The 21,443-nt window shown below is 43.7% G+C and overlaps 1 protein-coding gene across 1 annotated transcript in view; it reads left to right on the forward strand.

The window, feature by feature from the left end:
* notum1b (notum, palmitoleoyl-protein carboxylesterase b) overlaps positions 1 to 21,010 on the forward strand; it is a 34,036-nt gene extending 13,026 nt beyond the window's left edge. Inside the window, exons 4-11 of the mRNA XM_060941007.1 lie at positions 2,386 to 2,446; positions 5,030 to 5,088; positions 6,635 to 6,737; positions 11,260 to 11,451; positions 11,529 to 11,626; positions 11,732 to 11,879; positions 18,222 to 18,269; positions 18,393 to 21,010. Coding sequence (XP_060796990.1) covers positions 2,386 to 2,446; positions 5,030 to 5,088; positions 6,635 to 6,737; positions 11,260 to 11,451; positions 11,529 to 11,626; positions 11,732 to 11,879; positions 18,222 to 18,269; positions 18,393 to 18,708 — 1,025 coding nt within the window. The 3' untranslated portion in view covers positions 18,709 to 21,010. The remainder of the gene's footprint in view (positions 1 to 2,385; positions 2,447 to 5,029; positions 5,089 to 6,634; positions 6,738 to 11,259; positions 11,452 to 11,528; positions 11,627 to 11,731; positions 11,880 to 18,221; positions 18,270 to 18,392) is intronic.
* The last annotated feature ends 433 nt before the right edge of the window (positions 21,011 to 21,443 follow it).

A 21,443-nucleotide genomic window follows, 5' to 3' on the forward strand; every position in this document is an offset into this window, starting at 1 on the left:
AGGTGATTCCACGCTTATGGGTACTGAAATGGGGACATGAACTTATTTTTAAAAATTCACCTAAAACCATTTCTTTTTTTACCATCAGGTCACAAAACATGTAATCTTTAATGAATGATATGTTAAAAGATAACTTTAATTTTCTGAGATGTAATAAAAACATATTTATATGCCAAAGTCAGAACGTAACAGAAGTGTTGTGGATATATATATTCTCAATTTTAACAATGTAGAATTACTTTTTGAAACATAGGAAGGTGATGTTTTAGCAAATATAATTAATAAACATGTGTAGTAGAATAAACATACACATTCTTTCAATAAGATTAACATGGTATATAGCTAGATTGTAATTAATTTGTAACAGACGCGAGATGGACAATCGTAACAGAAGTAATGTAACAGACATCATTTTGGAACTCATAGGCTTGACTTTGGCATATAAATATGTTTTTATTACATCTCAGAAAATTAAAGTTATCTTTTAACATATCATTCATTAAAGATTACATGTTTTGTGACCTGATGGTAAAAAAAGAAATGGTTTTAGGTGAATAAGTTCATGTCCCCATTTCAGTACCCATAAGCGTGGAATCACTCATATATATATATATTTTTTAAAGAACCCTCTGTGATTTGCAATAAACACTGACAAGCCCCCACCCATCCTCATGTCCTCCATTCAAATTGCATACGCTTCGAGTTTCTCATCTCATTCTCATCTCATTATCTCTAGCCGCTTTATCCTTCTACAGGGTCGCAGGCAAGCTGGAGCCTATCCCAGCTGACTACGGGCGAAAGGCGGGGTACACCCTGGACAAGTCGCCAGGTCATCACAGGGCTGACACATAGACACAGACAACCATTCACACTCACATTCACACCTACGGTCAATTTAGAGTCACCAGTTAACCTAACCTGCATGTCTTTGGACTGTGGGGGAAACCGGAGCACCCGGAGGAAACCCACGCGGACACGGGGAGAACATGCAAACTCCACACAGAAAGGCCCTCGCCGGCCCCGGGGCTCGAACCCAGGACCTTCTTGCTGTGAGGCGACAGCGCTAACCACTACACCACCGTGCCGCCCCTTCGAGTTTCTTTTGAGCCTAAAAAGGGAAAAAGTTAACTGGATTAATTGTATAACATTTAGTGTGAGTTGTATTTCTTTATTTAGATGTACTTAAAATGTTATGATTACAGGTATAGAAACGGAGATGGGGGGAATTGGTCAGTAGCATTGATGGAGGATATATACCATAGAAGCTCTGCTTCTCCTGTTACGTTCCTGACTTTTGCTTGTGATTCACTGTTGACTGAAGCAAAGTTGTTTCTCATCTCATCTCATCTCATTATCTCTAGCCGCTTTATCCTTCTACAGGGTCGCAGGCAAGCTGGAGCCTATCCCAGCTGACTACGGGCGAAAGGCGGGGTACACCCTGGACAAGTCGCCAGGTCATCACAGGGCTGACACATAGACACAGACAACCATTCACACTCACATTCACACCTACGGTCAATTTAGAGTCACCAGTTAACCTAACATGCATGTCTTTGGACTGTGGGGGAAACCGGAGCACCCGGAGGAAACCCACGCGGACACGGGGAGAACATGCAAACTCCACACAGAAAGGCCCTCGCCGGCCCCGGGGCTCGAACCCAGGACCTTCTTGCTGTGAGGCGACAGCGCTAACCACTACACCACCGTGCCGCCCCTTCGAGTTTCTTTTGAGCCTAAAAAGGGAAAAAGTTAACTGGATTAATTGTATAACATTTAGTGTGAGTTGTATTTCTTTATTTAGATGTACTTAAAATGTTATGATTACAGGTATAGAAACGGAGATGGGGGGAATTGGTCAGTAGCATTGATGGAGGATATATACCATAGAAGCTCTGCTTCTCCTGTTACGTTCCTGACTTTTGCTTGTGATTCACTGTTGACTGAAGCAAAGTTGTTTGGACTTGTTAATCAGCTTGAGTAACATGCTGTGGGTTGAGGTTAAAGCATCACTGCTCTGATTCACCATCCTGCCATCTCTGGTGTAATAGGCTGTTATTTGGTTGAAAGGGAAAACAAAACAACAAAGCTATTTTATCTGGTTCACTTTCAGATAAAAGTGGCTACGGCTTGTACACACCCTCTTTCTCTCACATGCCCACAGACTTAAGTGAAGCCTTCCTGTTGGTGCTCAGTTTGGTTAAGCGATGACATTGACCTCTGAATTTGAAACAGCTCTGTAATGTGAAGTGGTTGTATTTTATTGGAAGTGCTTTTGTTCATGTGTTTGATGGTGAAACTGGGAATTTGGGGGCAGCACGGTGCTGTAGTGGTCCCAGCTCTGCACTTTAATTTAAGCATTAATGGTGATGTTTTTGTGTGTTTCAGGTACAGGGATTCTGTCTCCTCAGCCAGAGGAAAATCCACATTGGTGGAATGCAAACATAGTGTAAGTACCTGAGACCAGGACTCTCCATACACACCCTGAAGGCTTTCCAATCTCTGTGAATGAGCGCTCTCATTAATGCAGCCTGCTCTCATTGCCAACTACCGCTACTGCGATCACACAATGTGTGTTTTAACACACACATACACATGGTGGTCTATTCTATATTAAAGGTGTGTGTCTGTCCCCGATTATGGCGCTGATATACTAAACTTTTTTACTTGTGTAGAAATGTGCAAAAGTGACATGCACAAAAAAATATCTGAGCTAATTTAGTAATAGGATCTGTGAAGAAATCTTACAAATGAACAAAATAACATGTGATGACCAGTTTTACATGTTCGCCTTAAAGGTGCATGGATTTGATTGGTGTTTTTTTTTTTAATTTACTTATTTTAATTTAAACGCTCCAAAGCTTTGTCCACAGACCCAGTGGTGGTTCAACTAGAGTTAGCATTTGGAAGGGCTGTCATGACCGATCATTCACTCACACACACACACACACACACACACACACACACACACACACTCAGCCATTCAACTGCTCAAAAGCCAAGTTATAACAAACAGTGATCTCATATTGATCATTTTCATACTGATTTATGAGAATGGTCAAGAGTGCTTTCACTGTCCTGTGTGTGGGTTTTTTTTCCCCTTGGGGTCTTACAAGCTTGAAACTCTGGTATTGGCATCATTAGCAAAGTTAGCTAAGGACTAGGCCATTCAGCTGCTCGAAAGCCAAGTTATAACACTATAAATGCACAAAAATGAGCTCATATTGACTTGATTGTATTAAAATTACTCCAGAAAAGTTGCTTGCATATTAGATATTTACTGCACAATGTTTAGTGAGACGGCACGGTGGTGTAGTGGTTAGCACTGTCGCCTCACAGCAAGAAGGTCCTGGGTTCAAGTCCAGTGGCCGACGGGGGCCTTTCTGCGTGGGTTTCCTCCAGGTACTCTGGTTTTCTGCCACACAGTCCAAAGACCTGCAGTTAGGCTAACTGACTACTCTAAATTGTCCATTGATCAAGCTTGGAGAGGGATGGCCTGTACCAAGTTTAAATGCCCTAGACACACCAATGATGGACTGTTAAAATGTCATCGGTGGTGCCCCTACGGCCCTGGCTGGCTATGGCAAGAAGAAGAAGAATGTTTAGTGGCTGTGAAAGTTTTCATTTCATTTGAACAGAACATGTGCTCTTTTTGTTGTGTTCATGCTGCATTTTGTACAGTTTTCTGATGCATATCACAGCTACACATGTAGCTAGGTTTAGGCCCTGTCCACACGGCAACGGATTCAGGTGACTCCGATACAATTGCTTATCGTTTAGGCCTGGCGTCCACACGGCACCGGCGTTTTGGGTGCCCAAAACGCAGTCTTTTTGAGAACAGGTTCCAGAGTGGAAAGATCTGGCAACGTTGCCGTTGTGAAGTCGTCTGGATGAGTAGAACGGATTTGTTTACGATGACGTCACAACCACATGACTGTGAGTGCTTCACGCCGGGTAGAAGTGTAACGAACTTGATGCGAGTTGTCAACAAATCCTATAACTTGGTTCATGAAACTCGCTTACAAAATATTTTCACTGTGAATATTTATTGTGTAATGGTGCAAAGTGAGAGAGAGAGAGAGAGACTCTGCCCTTAGGGCAGAGTCAATCCCGCCAGCAAAAATAGGGGGAAAAAAAGGAGCGATCTCACCTCTTCAGATGTTGGTTTAAGTCCTACAATACATTCCTCAAAAAGGGCGTAGAAGAAATTAATCCATCAACGTGTAGCATTCAATTTATTCCGGACCATTAAAGACGCCGCCTTCCGCGTAGAATCATACGTCATCCTCGCCGCCATTTTGGAGAGGTCAAAGCAGAGAATAAAGATTAGCTGCGTTTAACTGTACCAACAGGTTTGCCGTCCAAACGAGATCACATGGGATTACATTTCACAGGTGAGACTGGAAAAATACTTTTCATTGTATTTGGTCATTATAATGTAATTTTACAAACAGATTTTCCTGACTTTGTGGCTAATATGAAGTCTCGCGCATAATAGTTTATGCGCATGCGTCCTTACTTCTTCTATTGTTCTGGTGTCTCCGAAGGGACCGTCTTACAGCGCCCCTAGAGGTGTGGCATGTGTATTGCATCGTTTTCAGCAAGCGTTGCGTTGCCATATGGACCTGATATTTTACTGATTGTTGCCCATTTGGACGCGATATATTTTTAAATAACATCTCGTTGCCGTTGTCGTGTGGATGTAGCCTTAGTTCCCGTTTGACTCTTCAAGGAGTATCTTGAATTATCAACCATAATGTTCTAGTCCCAGTAAACTGAATCCAGTTTATACAGTACATTGTTTTCCACCCTAAAGTTGCACATGAATTAATTCCTGCAAGACATCTGCTATGTCCGTGCACCAATTTGCATGCACAAGCAGTCGATTAATTAATTGTGGGTAATTAACAAAGAATTACTGTGTGACTTGTGTCACATGCATGTTTTGGAGTAAATCCGGGCCGACGTGTTTAAACTAGACCAGCGTGTCTGACTGTGTCCTGTAAATTAATTTAAAAATTTTTTTAAACAGATTCATCCCTTACTGCTCCAGTGATGTGTGGAGTGGAGCCTCACCAAAGACTGACCAAAGTAAGTGAGCCTATGTTTGTTCATTGTTGCTTGACTCTACGGCTTCTGATTTGCAAGACCAAAAGATTAGATAAACATTATCAAAAGGGATGGATTGAGTTCTAGTTTAGTTTGGCTGGGCTCCTGCCCGAACCAGTGCCACGCGATCCTTCCATACATCTCTCTCCATCATTGTGTTCTGAATTTGAGTAGATTCTAGGTTTGTATCATGCTTCAGAACATCAAAGAAATCCAAGTTTGTGCTTCCTTCCACGATTCGAGTGGCCATGAGTGGGTATTCATATCACTAGCTTAGATGCTTCCTCATCTGCATGTCGAACACAGTGACCAGCTATCCTGAGTTCTAACAATCTTATAATAACCAAAAACATCAGCCAGCTAGTTGTCTGAAGTTACAAATGAAGTGATGTTACGAATGCATGGTCGAGTGGCATCTACAAAGGAGAGCACTTTATTTAGCTAATTTGTGTAGATGATAGAACGCTCTTCCGGAGCTAATGGTTTTATAATCCTCCCATCCCCCCAAAAAAAGGTTAGATCCAATATATTTATTACGTTATTGCGTGGGGCGGCACGGTGGTGTAGTGGTTAGCGCTGTCGCCTCACAGCAAGAAGGTCCGGGTTCGAGCCCCGGGGCCGGCGAGGGCCTTTCTGTGCGGAGTTTGCATGTTCTCCCCGTGTCCGCGTGGGTTTCCTCCGGGTGCTCCGGTTTCCCCCACAGTCCAAAGACATGCAGGTTAGGTTAACTGGTGACTCTAAATTGACCGTAGGTGTGAATGTGAGTGTGAATGGTTGTCTGTGTCTATGTGTCAGCCCTGTGATGACCTGGCGACTTGTCCAGGGTGTACCCCGCCTTTCACCCATAGTCAGCTGGGATAGGCTCCAGCTTGCCTGCGACCCTGTAGAACAGGATAAAGCGGCTAGAGATAATGAGATGAGATGAGATGAGATGAGACGTTATTGCATGGGGCGGCACGGTGGTGTAGTGGTTAGCGCTGTCGCCTCACAGCAAGAAGGTCCGGGTTCGAGCCCCGTGGCCGGCGAGGGCCTTTCTGTGTGGAGTTTGCATGTTCTCCCCGTGTCTGCGTGGGTTTCCTCCGGGTGCTCCGGTTTCCCCCACAGTCCAAAGACATGCAGGTTAGGTTAACTGGTGACTCTAAATTGACCGTAGGTGTGAATGTGAGTGTGAATGGTTGTCTGTGTCTATGTGTCAGCCCTGTGATGACCTGGCGACTTGTCCAGGGTGTACCCCGCCTTTCGCCCGTAGTCAGCTGGGATAGGCTCCAGCTTGCCTGCGACCCTGTAGAAGGATAAAGTGGCTAGAGATAATGAGATGAGATGGGAGACGTTATTGCGTGGTGTGACTAAGCACTAGGTGTGAAGGTTTGAATCATGCCATCTTGGCCCCAACTATCGTTACTTCCGTTTTATCTGAATTTAATTATAGGCAGAAAATAAGCAATATACCATAGAATTCCTCTTATTTGTGCACGACAGCTGAGCCATATGTGTTTAACACCATATTTTGTTCTCTCTTTGCATTTAGATGACTATGCATTCATGGGATCCCTGATCATTCAAGAGGTTGTGAAGGAACTCCTGACAAAAGGGCTGGATAATGCAAAAGTCCTCCTGCTAGCTGGGAGCAGGTCAGTACACCATGTATTGGGGTGGGGGTTGTTTGTGTGTTTTACTGCTGTTTTTTCCAAACCACTTCTCCAGCTGGTCAACCATTTTGTTCCCGCACACCTGTACCAAGCCATAAAAGTACACCCAATACTTGTTTCAGGTGTGGCTTTTTTTTCTTTTTAGGTATGTAGACTAGAATAAGTAATAAAATGTAAGAATCATAAGTTAATAATCGTGCGGCACGGTGGTGTAGTGGTTAGCGCTGTCGCCTCACAGCAAGATGGTCTGGGTTCGGGCCCCGTGGCCGGCGAGGGCCTTTCTGTGCGGAGTTTGCATGTTCTCCCCGTGTCCACATGGGTTTCCTCCGGGTGCTCCGGTTTCCCCCACAGTCCAAAGACATGCAGGTTAGGTTAACTGGTGACTCTAAATTGACCGTAGGTGTGAATGTGAGTGTGAATGGTTGTCTGTGTCTATGTGTCGGCCCTGTGATGACCTGGCGACTTGTCCAGGGTGTACCCCGTCTTTCGCCCGTAGTCAGCTGGGATAGGCTCCAGCTTGTCTGTGACCCTGCAGAACAGGATAAAGCGGCTAGAGATAATGAGATGAGATGAGAATGAAGTTAATAATCATGGTTATGCATGTTAAATATGACTTATAGGCACAGTTGCATCTTTAAATAAAAGATTTGTTTACCTACTATGGTAGCCATAACCTGGAAGTATAGTCTTACCAGGCTGTACAAAGACACTTTGAATAAAACAAAATTAAACGCTTCCATAACTGTCTGTATAAAATCACCATCCATTTTATTTGAAACACCTTCACATTTCATGCAGTTATCCAATCTGCCAATCATGTGGCAGCAGCACATGCAGATCATGCAGATACAGGTCAAGAGCTTCAGTTAATATTCACCTCCAACATCAGAATGAGGGAGGAGCTTCTGGATCCCAGTTGGACTGGTTTGAACATTTCAGAAGCTGCTGATCTCCTGGGATTTTCACACACGGCAGTCTCCAGAGTTTACACAGAGTGCAAAAACATCCAGCGAGTGGCAGTATTGTGTGCAGAAATGCCTACCCCCCCCCCCCCCCCCCCCCCCCCCAACAAGCCTCCGTAAACCATCACCACCAAATGCTGATCCTTCTTTGGTTGTTATTTAACGTCGTGCTCCTTCATGTATAGCAGACCTATCTCTAGTAACTACAGCCACACTAGCTGTACCATTAATGAAAATGAAAAAATAAAAAAATGATTAAATAAATGCAAAGCATAACCCATAATTACATAAATCAGATACCTCCATCAATACACCTTCATGTACAAATACACATATGCTGGTATACACACACATGTACATACCTAGATGAAATCTATAAACATAGCATTAAAAGAGAATTTATCTCATCTCATTATCTCTAGCCGCTTTATCCTGTTCTACAGGGTCTCAGGCAAGCTGGAGCCTATCCCAGCTGACTACGGGTGAAAGGCGGGGTACACCCTGGACAAGTCGCCAGGTCATCACAGGGCTAAAAGAGATAATTTACTAAAAAAAAAAAACCCACCCACACACACAAAAAGAGCATCAGCAGCACAGGTACGCAATCCTCCACCCGGAAACTCAGAACTTGCGTCTCTCCCCTGTATAAACCCTTTCAGGATCCCTTTAAGAAATTTAAGTATTTCCCCCAGTTTCCTTCATATAAATCCAGTCTACCCAGTTGTTTATATAACATTTTTTTCAAATGCTGCAACTCGTGCCATTTCTGCAGCCCATTCTTTCAAAGAGGGCACCCCCTCAGAAATGCCTTGTTGATGCAACAGCTCCAAGTACGTCTACACTGCAAAAACTAGCCATCCTAATATAAGGAAAAACATAATACATTTGAGAACATTTAGACTATAATCAAGTGAAATAATCTGCCAGTGCAGTAAGATAATGACACTTGGTAAGACATCTTAGAATAAGTTGGTTGCAATCTAGAACTAGGTTTAATAATCTCAAAATTGGTGTCTTGTTTTCTTCTAATAAGAAATGCTAGATCGTTTCAACTATTTTCAAGATATTTTCACTGGCTAAGATATCATTTTTTGCAGTGTACTATGGTTTGAGCTGACAGGAACACTATGGTAACACAATAACTCTTTACAACCGTGATGAGCAGAAAAGCATGTCAGAACATGCAAAGCACCGAACGGCAGGCTACAACAGCACAACACTATTTTGATATTTGACATGAACATTAATTGAAGTTTCTGACACATCTGCATGATTTTATGGATTGTGCTATTGCCACATGATTGGCTAATTCTACGAATGTGCAGGTGGACAGGTGCTCCTATTAAATTGGTTCGTGAGTGCATGATCAAGCTCAGTAAAAACAACAGTAAGACAAAATTTATTTGTATATACCGAATGTTTATTTTTATTGGCTTACGGCTGCAACATCTACATAAAATGGGCCATATTTCATTTAAATTGGAAGTATATGAGGATAAACTAGGGGATTAGCTTGTTCCAACACTGAAGCTCATTCACCATTTGTGTTCAATCCACTACTCATTTTGATGTTGTGTGACAGTTTAATGAATGAGACGCTGATTTGTTCATCCATCATTTCTCAAATCTGCTCGTTGCTAAATAATGGTGGAAGCCATGGCCTAATGGTTAGAGAAGGAGTTTTGGGACCAAAAGGTCACTGGTTTGATTCCCTGGACCAGCAGGAATGGTTGAAGTGCCCTTGAACAAGGCACCGAACCCCCAACTGCTCCCCAGGCTGCACTGGGTATGTTGTACGTTGCTCTGGATAAGAGCATCTGCTAAATGTAACAGCCATTTTGTTTGAATTGGTGTATAAATGCCAGTACTGAACACCCAGGGCAAAAGAACTGGCCCACACATCGTCCATAAAATAATTATCACTTGGCAGTTTGAAACTAAAGGCTGTGGACAAGTCAAAAAGTCAGCAGTCTTATCAACTGGCGATCCATGTAGTTGGCATGGACATAGGAGCATAAAGTCATAAGAAACGAAAATGCATCATGGTGTATCCTGCAGGGAGAGAAATTTACTTGTATGATGCATTGTAAGCTGTGGCAATTCTATAATAAAAAAAATCATCGTTAATTTAATTCTTTGTACGAAATAAAGTCATGAACAAGAGGGGTTTTTTTTAAATCACCTTTCCTCCCGTCTTAGATTTAGGAAGTGGTAAAAATAACACTTTCCTCTCAAGACTTTTACAATATCGGCCATCTGAATGGCCTAAAGGCTTGTCAGAGGTAGTTCTCGCTACTGAGCTAGGATGTAGAGTTGCTTCTTAAAGGAGGGGCTTTTTTTTGGGGGGGGGGGATCCTCATGCTCAACTCTTTTCCATGGTATAAGGGCAAATAAGATCTGGAAAAGAAAGGTAACTTAAAGGCTACCAAAATCACCAAACATTATCAAAACTATTTTCATCTGAGTACTTTCAGGTCAAAATAGCCTGAACATGTTCTTTATAATACAAATACAATTTTGAAAGTTTTGTTTATTTTACTTCCATTGGGCAGCACGGGGCGGCACGGTGGTGTAGTGGTTAGCGCTGTCGCCTCACAGCAAGAAGGTCCTGGGTTCGAGCCCCGGGGCCGGCGAGGGCCTTTCTGTGTGGAGTTTGCATGTTCTCCTCGTGTCCGCGTGGGTTTCCTCCGGGTGCTCCGGTTTCCCCCACAGTCCAAAGACATGCAGGTTAGGTTAACTGGTGACTCTAAATTGACCGTAGGTGTGAATGTGAGTGTGAATGGTTGTCTGTGTCTATGTGTCAGCCCTGCGATGACCTGGCGACTTGTCCAGGGTGTACCCCGCCTTTCTCCCGTAGTCAGCTGGGATAGGCTCCAGCTTGCCTGCGACCCTGTAGAAGGATAAAGCGGCTAGAGATAATGAGATGAGATGAGATGGGCAGCACGGTGGTGCAGTGGTTAGCACTGTCGCCTCGCAGCAAGAAGGTTCTGGGTTCGAGCCATGTGGCCAACTGGGGCATTTCTTTGAGGAGTTCTCATGCTTGTGTGGATTTTGTCTGGGCGTTTACTTTCCTTCTACAGTCCAAAGGCGTGCAGATTACGTCAAGTGGCTACTCTAAATTGCCCATAGGTGCGACTGTGAGTGTGAATGGTTTATCTGCGTTAGCCCTGAGATAGATGGGTGACCTGCCCAGGGTGTACTTCGCCTCTTGCCTGAAGTCAGCTGGGATTAACTCTAGCTTCCCTCATGACCCTGATGGATAAGCCGTGTGGATGATGGATGGATGGCCTTCCATGCTCATTTAAAAAAAAAAAAACTGACTTAAGCATGTTTTTCTACTTTTTTTTTTTTTAAAGAACTTTCTATATATGATTGACACTTTGGTATACGCTAAATGGCAGCTACAGTGTGAAAAGTGTACACACTATACATCTATCTGCTTGTCTGTCTATTGTATATATTCTTGATGAGAAATGACAATATCTGGCAAAATGTATGTTTTTAAAATGACCCTTTGAACTGAAGCGTGTGTGTTTCATCAGTGCTGGAGGCACAGGAGTTCTGCTGAATGTAGACCATGTGGCTGAGCTCCTGAAGAGTCTGGGGCACAACTCGATTCAGGTGCGAGGGCTGGCTGACTCCGGATGGTTTCTGGACAACAAGCAGTACCGCTGTACGGATTGTGTGGACACCATCGGCTGTGCCCCAACTGAGGCAATCAAAAGGGGCATCAGGTGAGGAGTTGGAGGAGGGCACGAGGGAAAACAAATGGTAACGAAAGCAGGATTTCTCATGGTGTTCTGTGTTGTAGGTACTGGGGCAGTACTGTACCTGAGCGCTGCAGACTGGCTCACATAGGAGAAGAATGGAACTGCTTCTTCGGCTATAAAGTCTACCCTACCCTGAAAAGTAAGCAAGAAATGCTGCCCTCTAGTGCTTTTAATATGCAAGAGGAAAACAGAGTTAAGCATTACCACATCCTAAAACTCTATCCTTTCTGTCTCTTTCTCTCAGGTCCTGTGTTTGTGGTGCAGTGGTTGTTTGACGAGGCTCAGCTGACCGTTGATAACATTCATCTTACGGGGCAGCCGGTGCAGCAAGGCCAGTGGCGTTATATCCAGAACCTGGGCATTGAGCTCAGGAACACCCTCAAAGATGTCCCGTAAGTATTTACACATTTTATCAAAATTCTGCGAATATGTAAAAGATAAAGGAAACAAACAAACAAACAAAAAAACCACCATGACATGACCCTGCATGACTCGTTAAAGTGGTGTCGCATAACCTGCATTTCCACAATGGAACATGATTTATTCCTTACATAACATAAGAATGACATGATGGAACATTATCTTGTAGGGAAAATGATCAACAATGGGGATGAGGTGGTGTGATAGCTGTTACAACCCTGAAATATTTTCCAGCAACAGCACATAACTTTTCTGTTCATAGTTACATTATATATTCTAGCAGAGTCATTGGCTCACCTCTCTTTCTCTCACTTGAAGTTATGAAAAAAAAAAAAACCTTACAGCTTTACCTCGGAGTGTTGCAAAGCTCTGACACTTGAGAGTCCTTCCAAAAATGCTAAATAAACATCTCATCTCATCTCATTATCTCTAGCCGCTTTATCCTTCTACAGGGTCGCAGGAGCCTATCCCAGCTGACTACGGGCGAAAGGCGGGGTACACCCTGGACAAGTCGCCAGGTCATCACAGGGCTGACACATAGACACAGACAACCATTCACACTCACATTCACACCTACGGTCAATTTAGAGTCACCAGTTAACCTAACCTGCATGTCTTTGGACTGTGGGGGAAACCGGAGCACCCGGAGGAAACCCACGCGGACACGGGGAGAACATGCAAACTCCGCACAGAAAGGCCCTCGCCGGCCACGGGGCTCGAACCCAGGACCTTCTTGCTGTGAGGCGACAGCGCTAACCACTACACCACCGTGCCGCCCGCTAAATAAACATGTCTACAGTAAACTTCACCACATCAACAATACACATTTTAATCAGCTTACAGTGTCTTGCAAAAGTATTCATCCCCCTTGGTGTTTGTCCTGTTTTGTCGCATTACGAACTGGAATTAAAATGGATTTTTGGGGGGTTAGCACCATTTGATTTACACAACATGCCTACCACTTTAAAGATTTATTTATTTAGTCACAAACAATAAGATGAAAAAACGGAAATCTGGAGTGTGCATAGCTATTCGCCCCCTTTCGTATGAAACCCCTAAATAAGAGCTGGTCCAACCAATTCACTTCATAAGTCACATAATTAGTTGATTTAAAGGTCCCATGGCATGGTGGTTTGTTGACGCTTTAAACGGGCTCGTGGAAGTTTCTAGATGTTATATCCGCAGCCTTTCTCGAAATGAACCCTCGGCACGTAGATATAGCCTCCTGGGAGAAAGCCCCATTTCAGCGCTTTTCCCAGTGCGTCGTTTTGCTAATGAGAAGCAGGAGGCGGGGAAGGGTAGAGGGTGGGGGCGGGTCTTATCATTAATATTCATGACATGTAAACGTGTTACCTCTGATTGGCTAACAGCACTGTGACGCTACCTCCAGTGGGTCAGAACAAGCGGATGTGGGTGTCTTACTATGGCGAGAGAGAAGGAACAAACCGCGAAGGGAAAAATACCGCGCGCTGACGTCATTAAGGTGCGACGCGAGGAAGTAAAATAAATTCAACAAATGCTTGGGTTTTTACTGAACAAACAAACAAATAAAATGAACGAGTGACTTAAAAAAAAGAATGTGGGTGTCTTTGTAAAAACTGTTTTGATTGGCTATTATAACAGAGCATGCTGCATGCTTTTTGGTTTTGTAGCGCAGAGTACCTGGCTAACTGCAGGAAGCGGTTAGCTGCACAGCTAATGTAGCCATTGCAAGGCTAACGTGGCACCGATTTTAAAACAGGGCAAAACATAAGCTCATAAGTTACAGTCAATTTCCAGACTAAACTCAGTTTAACAGAGCATGCTGCATGCTTTTTGGTTTTGTAGTGCAGAGTACCTGGCTAACTGCAGGAAGCGGTTAGCTGCACAGCTAATGTAGCCATTGCAAGGCTAACGTGGCACCGATTTTAAAACACGGCAAAACGACTTAACAGTTATACACTTACTTGTTCGGTGTTTGAGGCTGATGCGGCAGGGATGCTTGGCACAGACCCAGGCTTCAGTAACAGTTGATGTGCAAAACCTGCCCGGTACTGTCCCAAGTTGTGGAAACATTCATCAGGAAAATGCTTCCGACAAACATACACTGTCTTAGGTAGACTCGACGGCGTATTATTGAAGTAAATAAAATTAAGCCACTGCGTCTTCAGGGGCTCTCCCGTCGGCAGTAAAAACAGACTCCTTTCTGTGTTGTCACATCCATGTACAGCGCAACTTCCATGTTTCGCTCGCTTAGGTGGTGCCATGTTGTTGTGTCCTCTATGGTCTACTCACTACAACTGGGCGGGCAATCCATACGGTGGGTGGGAATCCAGAGGGGGGGCGTGGGGATCATCTCTCTTGCTGACGTCAGCAAGGGAAGAGCTTCTCAACGCGCCGTTTTGATGCGCCATTCTCAAATATTGGGCATAGTTTGGTTTACACATTATGACATTTCTAGCCACTGGGTTGACTTAAGAAGGTCAGAGGAACTCGTTTTAACATTAAAAAACCTCAGAAAGTGAAAATTTCATACCATGGGACCTTTAAGATCCACCTGTGTGCAATCAAAGGATCACATGATTGGTCACATGATGTCTGTATAAATCAACCTGTTCTGGAAGGACCCTGACTCTGCAACACTACTAAGCAAGCAACATGAAAACCAAGGAGCCTCCAAACAGGTCAGAGACAAAGTTGTGGAGAAGTATAGATCAGGGTTGGGTTATAAAAAATATCCCACGGAGCACCATTAAATCCATTATAGCAAAATGGAAAGAATATGGCACCACTACAAACCTGACAAGAGAAGGCTGCCCACCAAAACTCACAGACCAGCCAAGGAGGGCATTAATCAGAGATGCAACAAAGATAACACTGAAGGATCTGCAAAGATCTATAGTGGAGATGGGAGTATCTGTCCACAGGACCACTTTAAGCTGTACACTCCTCAGAGTGGGGCTTTTATGGAAGAGGGGCCAGAAAAGTCACTGCTTAAGACAACATGTTTTGAGTTTTCCCAACAGCATATGGCAGACTCCCCTAACACATGGAAGAAGATTCTCTGGTCAAATGAGACTAAAACTGATCTTTTTGGCCATCATGGGAAATGCCACGTGTGGTGCAAACCCAATGCCCTGAGAACACCATTCCTACAGTGAAGCATGGTGGTGGCAGCATCATGCTGTGGGGATGTTTTTCATCTGCAGGGACAGGAAAGCTGGTCAGGACTAAAGGAAAGATGGATGGCACTAAATACAGGGCAATTTTGGAGGAAAACCTGTTTGAGTCAGCCAGAGGTTTGAGACTGGGACGAAGGTTCATGTTCCAGCAGGACAATGATCCTAAACATTATTGCTAAAGCTACACTGGAGTGGTTTAAAGGGACACATTTAAATGTCTTGGAATGGCCTAATCAAAGCCCAGACCTCAATCCAATTGAGAATCTGTGGCATAACTTGAAGATTGCTGTACACCAATACAACCCATCTAACTTGAAGGAGTTGGATCAGTTTTGCCTTGAGGAATGGGGCAAAAATCCCAGTGGCTAGATGTGCTAAGCCAATAGAGACATACCCCAAGAGACTTGCAGCTGTAATTGTAGCAAAAGGTGGATCTACAAGTATTGACTTTGGGGGGGGGACTTCTGTTTTCATCTTAATTATTGTCAAAATAAAACAACAGTGTGCACCTTTAAAGTGGTAGGCATGTTGTGTAAATCAAATGGTGCTAACCCCCCCAAAAATCCATTTTAATTCCAGCTTGTAATGCGACAAAACAGGACAAACACCAAGGGGGATGAATACTTTTACAAGACACTGTATGTAGGGCGTCTGCAATACAAGTCCCTGTAGAAGTTGTTACTCTAGAAACAATAAGAGCGTTGATATAAACCTTGCAGATGGAACTGCTGTCCAAGTTGCTGATTAAAAAATGAATCAGCACCACTACAGTATTATTGATGTGGAATCAGACCCACATAACTCATAACTGTTATGGTAATGCCGAGCTACAAATTCTCATCTCATTATCTCTAGCTGCTTTATCCTGTTCTACAGGGTCGCAGGCAAGCTGGAGCCTATCCCAGCTGACTACAGGCGAAAGGCGGGGTACACCCTGGACAAGTCGCCAGGTCATCACAGGGCTGACACATAGACACAGACAACCATTCACACTCACATTCACACCTACGGTCAATTTAGAGTCACCAGTTAACCTAACCTGCATGTCTTTGGACTGTGGGGGAAACCGGAGCACCCGGAGGAAACCCACGCGGACACGGGGAAAACATGCAAACTCCGCACAGAAAGGCCCTCGCCGGGCACGGGGCTCGAACCCGGACCTTCTTGCTGTGAGGCGACAGCGCTAACCACTACACCACCATGCCGCCCGAGCCACAAATTATTTTCTGTTTTTTTTTTTTTTAAATAAATAAATGGTTTTAGCTCTAACTGAACTTAATTTACAACCCCAAATCAGACAGTTGGGACTGTATGCAAATAAAGAAAGCAGTGATTCTCTTACTTTTGCATTTTATTACAGACAGTATGAACCCACAATATTTAATGTTTTCTCGTCAGCGTCATTTATTTTATTAATATACATCTATTCCTGCATTTCAGGCCTGCAAGACATTCCAAAAAAGTTAAGAAGTGGGCAGTTTGGCGCTAGTAATGAAGTAAAACAAGTAAATAATGATGTGATTTGAAATTGGTGATATCAACAGGTGATTGAGATCATGATTAGGTACAAAATCAGTATCCAGGAAAGGTCTAGTCTTTTGAGGTGCAAAGATGGGCTGAGGATTTCCAGTTTGTCAGCAAATGTGTGAGAAAATTGTTTTTAAACCCTTCAATGTTCCTCAAAAAATGTAGGAAGGGATTTGGATATTTCACCTTCTATGGCACCCATTAAACAATTGAAGGAATCTGGAGGTGTTTTGGTGCATAAAGGGCAAGGGCACAAGCCTAAGCTGAACACCCATGATCTCTGATCCCTCAGACAACACTGCATCAGGAACCATCCTTCATCTATAGCTGATATAACCACATGGGCTCGTGATTACTTTGGCAAACCTTTGTCAAACACTACGATATGAAGTTGCGTCCACAAATACCAGTTAAAACTTTACTGTGCAAAAAGGAAGCCTGATGATAACTGTGTTCAGAAGCACCATTGACCTCTCTGGGCTCTGGGATGGACCATCACAGTGGAAATGTGTATTGTGGTCAGAAAAATCAGTATTCCAGGTCTTTATTGAAAGAAATGGATGGTGTGTACTCTGGAGCAAAGTCGTAAAGGACCACCCAGACTGTTACCAACAAGTCCAAAAGGCAGTGTGCGTCATGGACATGGAGACAACCCCATACCTTGGCGAAGGTAACCTTTACTTCTTTGATGGCAGCATTAATGCAGAAAAGCACATTGAGATTTTGGAGCAGGACAAGATTTGGGGATCCGGCATCTCCTGAGGAAGGTTAGCTGTGGGGAGTGTCAGGGAGATGTCCCTGTTCACTGCCCTGCCACCGGGAGATGTTAAGGGGCGAAACATCTAGCCAGCTGATGAACCCACAACTAACCTGGCAGACACCGGTGGTGGTGCGGCAGGCCTAGAGCCTAGCAGGTTAACATCTACCTGTACAAATCAGTGTGGCGAATTTTGAAATGAAAAATATGATGACCCTGTACTGTTGCACACCTTAAGACCTGTTTGCAGGAAGAATGGGACAAAATAACACCTGAAACGCTTGATGTCTTCAGTCCCTAAACACCAATGGGCTGTTGTATTGTTTTGAGTGCAATACAGGTCAAAGTCTCATCTCATCTCATTATCTCTAGCCGCTTTATCCTGTTCTACAGGGTCGCAGGCAAGCTGGAGCCTATCCCAGCTGACTACGGGCGAAAGGCGGGGTACACCCTGGACAAGTCGCCAGGTCATCACAGGGCTGACACATAGACACAGACAACCATTCACACTCACATTCACACCTACGGTCAATTTAGAGTCACCAGTTAACCTAACCTGCATGTCTTTGGACTGTGGGGGAAACCGGAGCACCCGGAGGAAACCCACGCGGACACGGGGAGAACATGCAAACTCCGCACAGAAAGGCCCTCGCCGGGCACGGGGCTCGAACCCAGACCTTCTTGCTGTGAGGCGACAGCGCTAACCATTACACCACCGTGCCGCCTATTTACAAATCATTGTTTTCATTTCAACATATCATCCCAAATTTTTCTGATTTTGGGGTTGTACAAGTGCATGTTCTGGATTTATTGATCCAACAATGTGATTATAAACGATCAAATTTCCTTGTTTTGTTTGTCATTGTCAGGGCCATGTTTGCACCTGCCTGTTTATCACATGAGATTATCACAAGAAAGTGAGTATTCTGTCTTTGTCCTGTCCTCCTTTTCTTATTGATGATGCTGCTATTCTCCAGTTGGCCTACAGCCCCTTCTTTTTGTGTGTGTGTGTGTGTGTGTGTGTGTGTTGCTCTGTCTAGTTACTGGATGGATGTGCAGGTGAAGGGCACGTCTCTGCCTCGTGCTCTGCAGTGCTGGGACCGCAGCCTCCAGAACAGCCTCCGTAACAACAGCAGTCATCGCGCTCCGCCTCGTGCATGCCCACTGCATCTGATCGACAGCTGCCCATGGCCTCACTGCAACCCGACGTGCCCTACAATCCGAGATCAGCTGACCGGACAAGAAATGAGTGTTATCCAGTTCCTTACTCATATGGGCTTTGACGTGCAGCGCATGGCACAGCAGCAGGGTATGGAGGCCAGTACGCTACTGGGCATGCTCAATAATGGCAACTGAGCCATGTACACAGAAGCTGAAGGAAACTACACACACACATTTACATTACGTTACCTTACCAGTGTATGAGTTAAGCAACAAAATGTCAGTATGAACTGAAACGTCTGTTGTAAGTGAAAGATATTTGCAGCCTATTAACAAGGATGTGAATTCATTCATTTTCAAGGAAGATGGAGCATCTGTAGCGCGTGTGTGTGTGTGTGTGTGTGTGAGAGAGAGAGAGAGAGAGAGAGAGAGATTATCAGACAATTAAAAAAAAAATACAGTACTGAGAAAAGGGCAAATTAAACCCCTGAAACTCACTTAAAGTCTTAGGACAGTTGCAGTCACCATCAATAAATGTTTCAAACACATAACTATACAACTCCAAATCAAGACTCCCAACTGTTGCATTCAAACGACAAAGAAAGAAAGTTTACTAAAGCCGTTCTTGGAGTTTTATCCAATTCTACAACTCTGGAACAACACGATGGAAAAAGTTGGAATTGAAGGTTTTGTGGTGTCCAAGCACCATCCCACAAAACTGGTCCCAACACCACAAACAAAGCTCTAAATTTTACAATTGGTTTGAAGATTTTTCTCATCTCATTATCTGTAGCCGCTTTATCCTGTTCCACAGGGTCGCAGGCAAGCTGGAGCCTATCCCAGCTGACTACGGGCGAAAGGCGGGGTACACCCTGGACAAGTCGCCAGGTCATCACAGGGCTGACACATAGACACAGACAACCATTCACACTCACATTCACACCTACGGTCAATTTAGAGCCACCAGTTAACCTAACCTGCATGTCTTTGGACTGTGGGGGAAACCGGAGCACCCGGAGGAAACCCACGCGGACACGGGGAGAACATGCAAACTCCACACAGAAAGGCCCTCGCCGGCCACGGGGCTCGAACCCGGACCTTTTTGCTGTGAGGCGACAGCGCTAACCACTACACCACCGTGCCGCCCCTGGTTTGAAGATTTTTATTTAAAAAAACCCCGATGTCCAGCATGGTGGTGTAGCAATTCTATCCTCTTTTGATTGAGCTCTGATTACTGTTGGTGTTGAGTTTTCGGTCTTTTTTTCGTGTGCGTCTGTGAGGTTTGTCTGGATTCTCTGGCTTCCTCCCAAAACCATGCTGGTACCGTAGGTCTGTAGATTAGCTGTGATAAATTGGCTGTGTGTGTGAACAGTGCCCTGAGATGGACTGACATCCCATCCAGGATGTATTCCCACTTCTTCGTGCCCAGTGTTTCTGGAATATAGCCTACTGCAAAGAGAATATACTGAAAATGAATGAAAGACTGAAGTTTTTCCCCCCTCCCCCCTCTTTACTGACTTCCATTGTAAGTGAGTTTGAATGAACAGCTTTTCTCAGTACAGAAAAATCCTTGTCTGTTGTAATCACACAAACTTTACACTACAGTTGATCAGGTTGCATGATCTTTCTTCTTTTTTTCCCCCTTTGTATTTCTTTTCTGAGGATATACAGAGTCTGTGTTTTAACCGAGGATGCAAAATCCCCACTGAAACGTACATAATGTGTATTTGCATAGCTAAAATGTTTAATGGGACGGGTAACCCTCCAGCTCTCCAGACCTCACTGTTTCGAAGCCATGTGGAGGTAGTTTCACTGTAACAATAAGCTTTTTTTTTTTTTTAAGACGCCCCCTACTGGTGCCTCAAGCAAACTGCAGCAAGGGGTCTTTTCATTGTATCTCAAAATGTCAAACTGGGTGGGGTTTGTGTGTTGTGGGTCTTTTTTTTCTTTTTCTCCTCCTTTAACCTTTGACTCTTTAGTGCTTTGGATTTTGACATGTACAGCAGGACCACGGCACCATAAGATGAGCTGGACTGTTGAAGCCCTGTGGTGCTACAAGAACCTTTTTTTAAAATTAGGTTGTCATTTTATATAGCACTTTTTTTTTATTTTAAAGTTTCATACCAGTCTCTCAGAACTGTATAAGGAAATGACCTGGTTTCCTCAGGATGAGCCAGTGTTCGCTCCACCAGAGGAAGGAAGAGACTGCTAACACAGGAGGCGCTGCTCACCCAACATGAGCTCATGGGCATTTTTATTATTTTAAAATTTTTTTTATTTTGGATTTTATTATTATTTTAGAGAAACACACGTGCTATTCTCAAAGAACAAAGATTCAGCTTTTAAACTCCGTCATTTTGTAACGTTCTTAAAGAGAAGATAAGCTTAAGTAACACTGATGAAGTTATCTATTTATTTTATTTTGTGAATCATATTTATGAGTAACTGAGACAGAGAAGAGATTCTTTGTAAGGTGTACATACCTTTTCACTTTTTTCTTGGCTGTTTTTATTCGCATGTCTTTGTAATAAATCTTTTAAGATGCATTATCCTGGCAAAAAAGTTTACTGTTTTCTACTTTTTTTTTTTTAATGGCAAATTGTAGTAAAGGGGGTCAATAACTTCACTGTAAGGCCAAGTCTATGCTTGGCGGGTTTTCTTTTTTTAAATAACCACAGCACTGTTGAAGCCTCAGATCTGAAGGTCTGGATTAGTTGTCTAACAGCAGCTCTAACAGGACTGCCGACTGTACTTTAATACGCTCGTTCTAATGTTATGTTACTGTTCTTGTAACAAGTTATTTACAGGGACTTGGTGGACATGATGAATCCAATTCAAGTCTAATAATAAACAGATTAATAAAGCATGACGTTTAACAAAAAAACACTTAATATGGTGAAGATTTCTATAAGTAGATGTTTAACAATAAT

Source organism: Neoarius graeffei, chromosome 15, assembly GCF_027579695.1.
Source record: "Neoarius graeffei isolate fNeoGra1 chromosome 15, fNeoGra1.pri, whole genome shotgun sequence".
NCBI classification, from domain to species: Eukaryota; Metazoa; Chordata; class Actinopteri; order Siluriformes; family Ariidae; genus Neoarius; species Neoarius graeffei.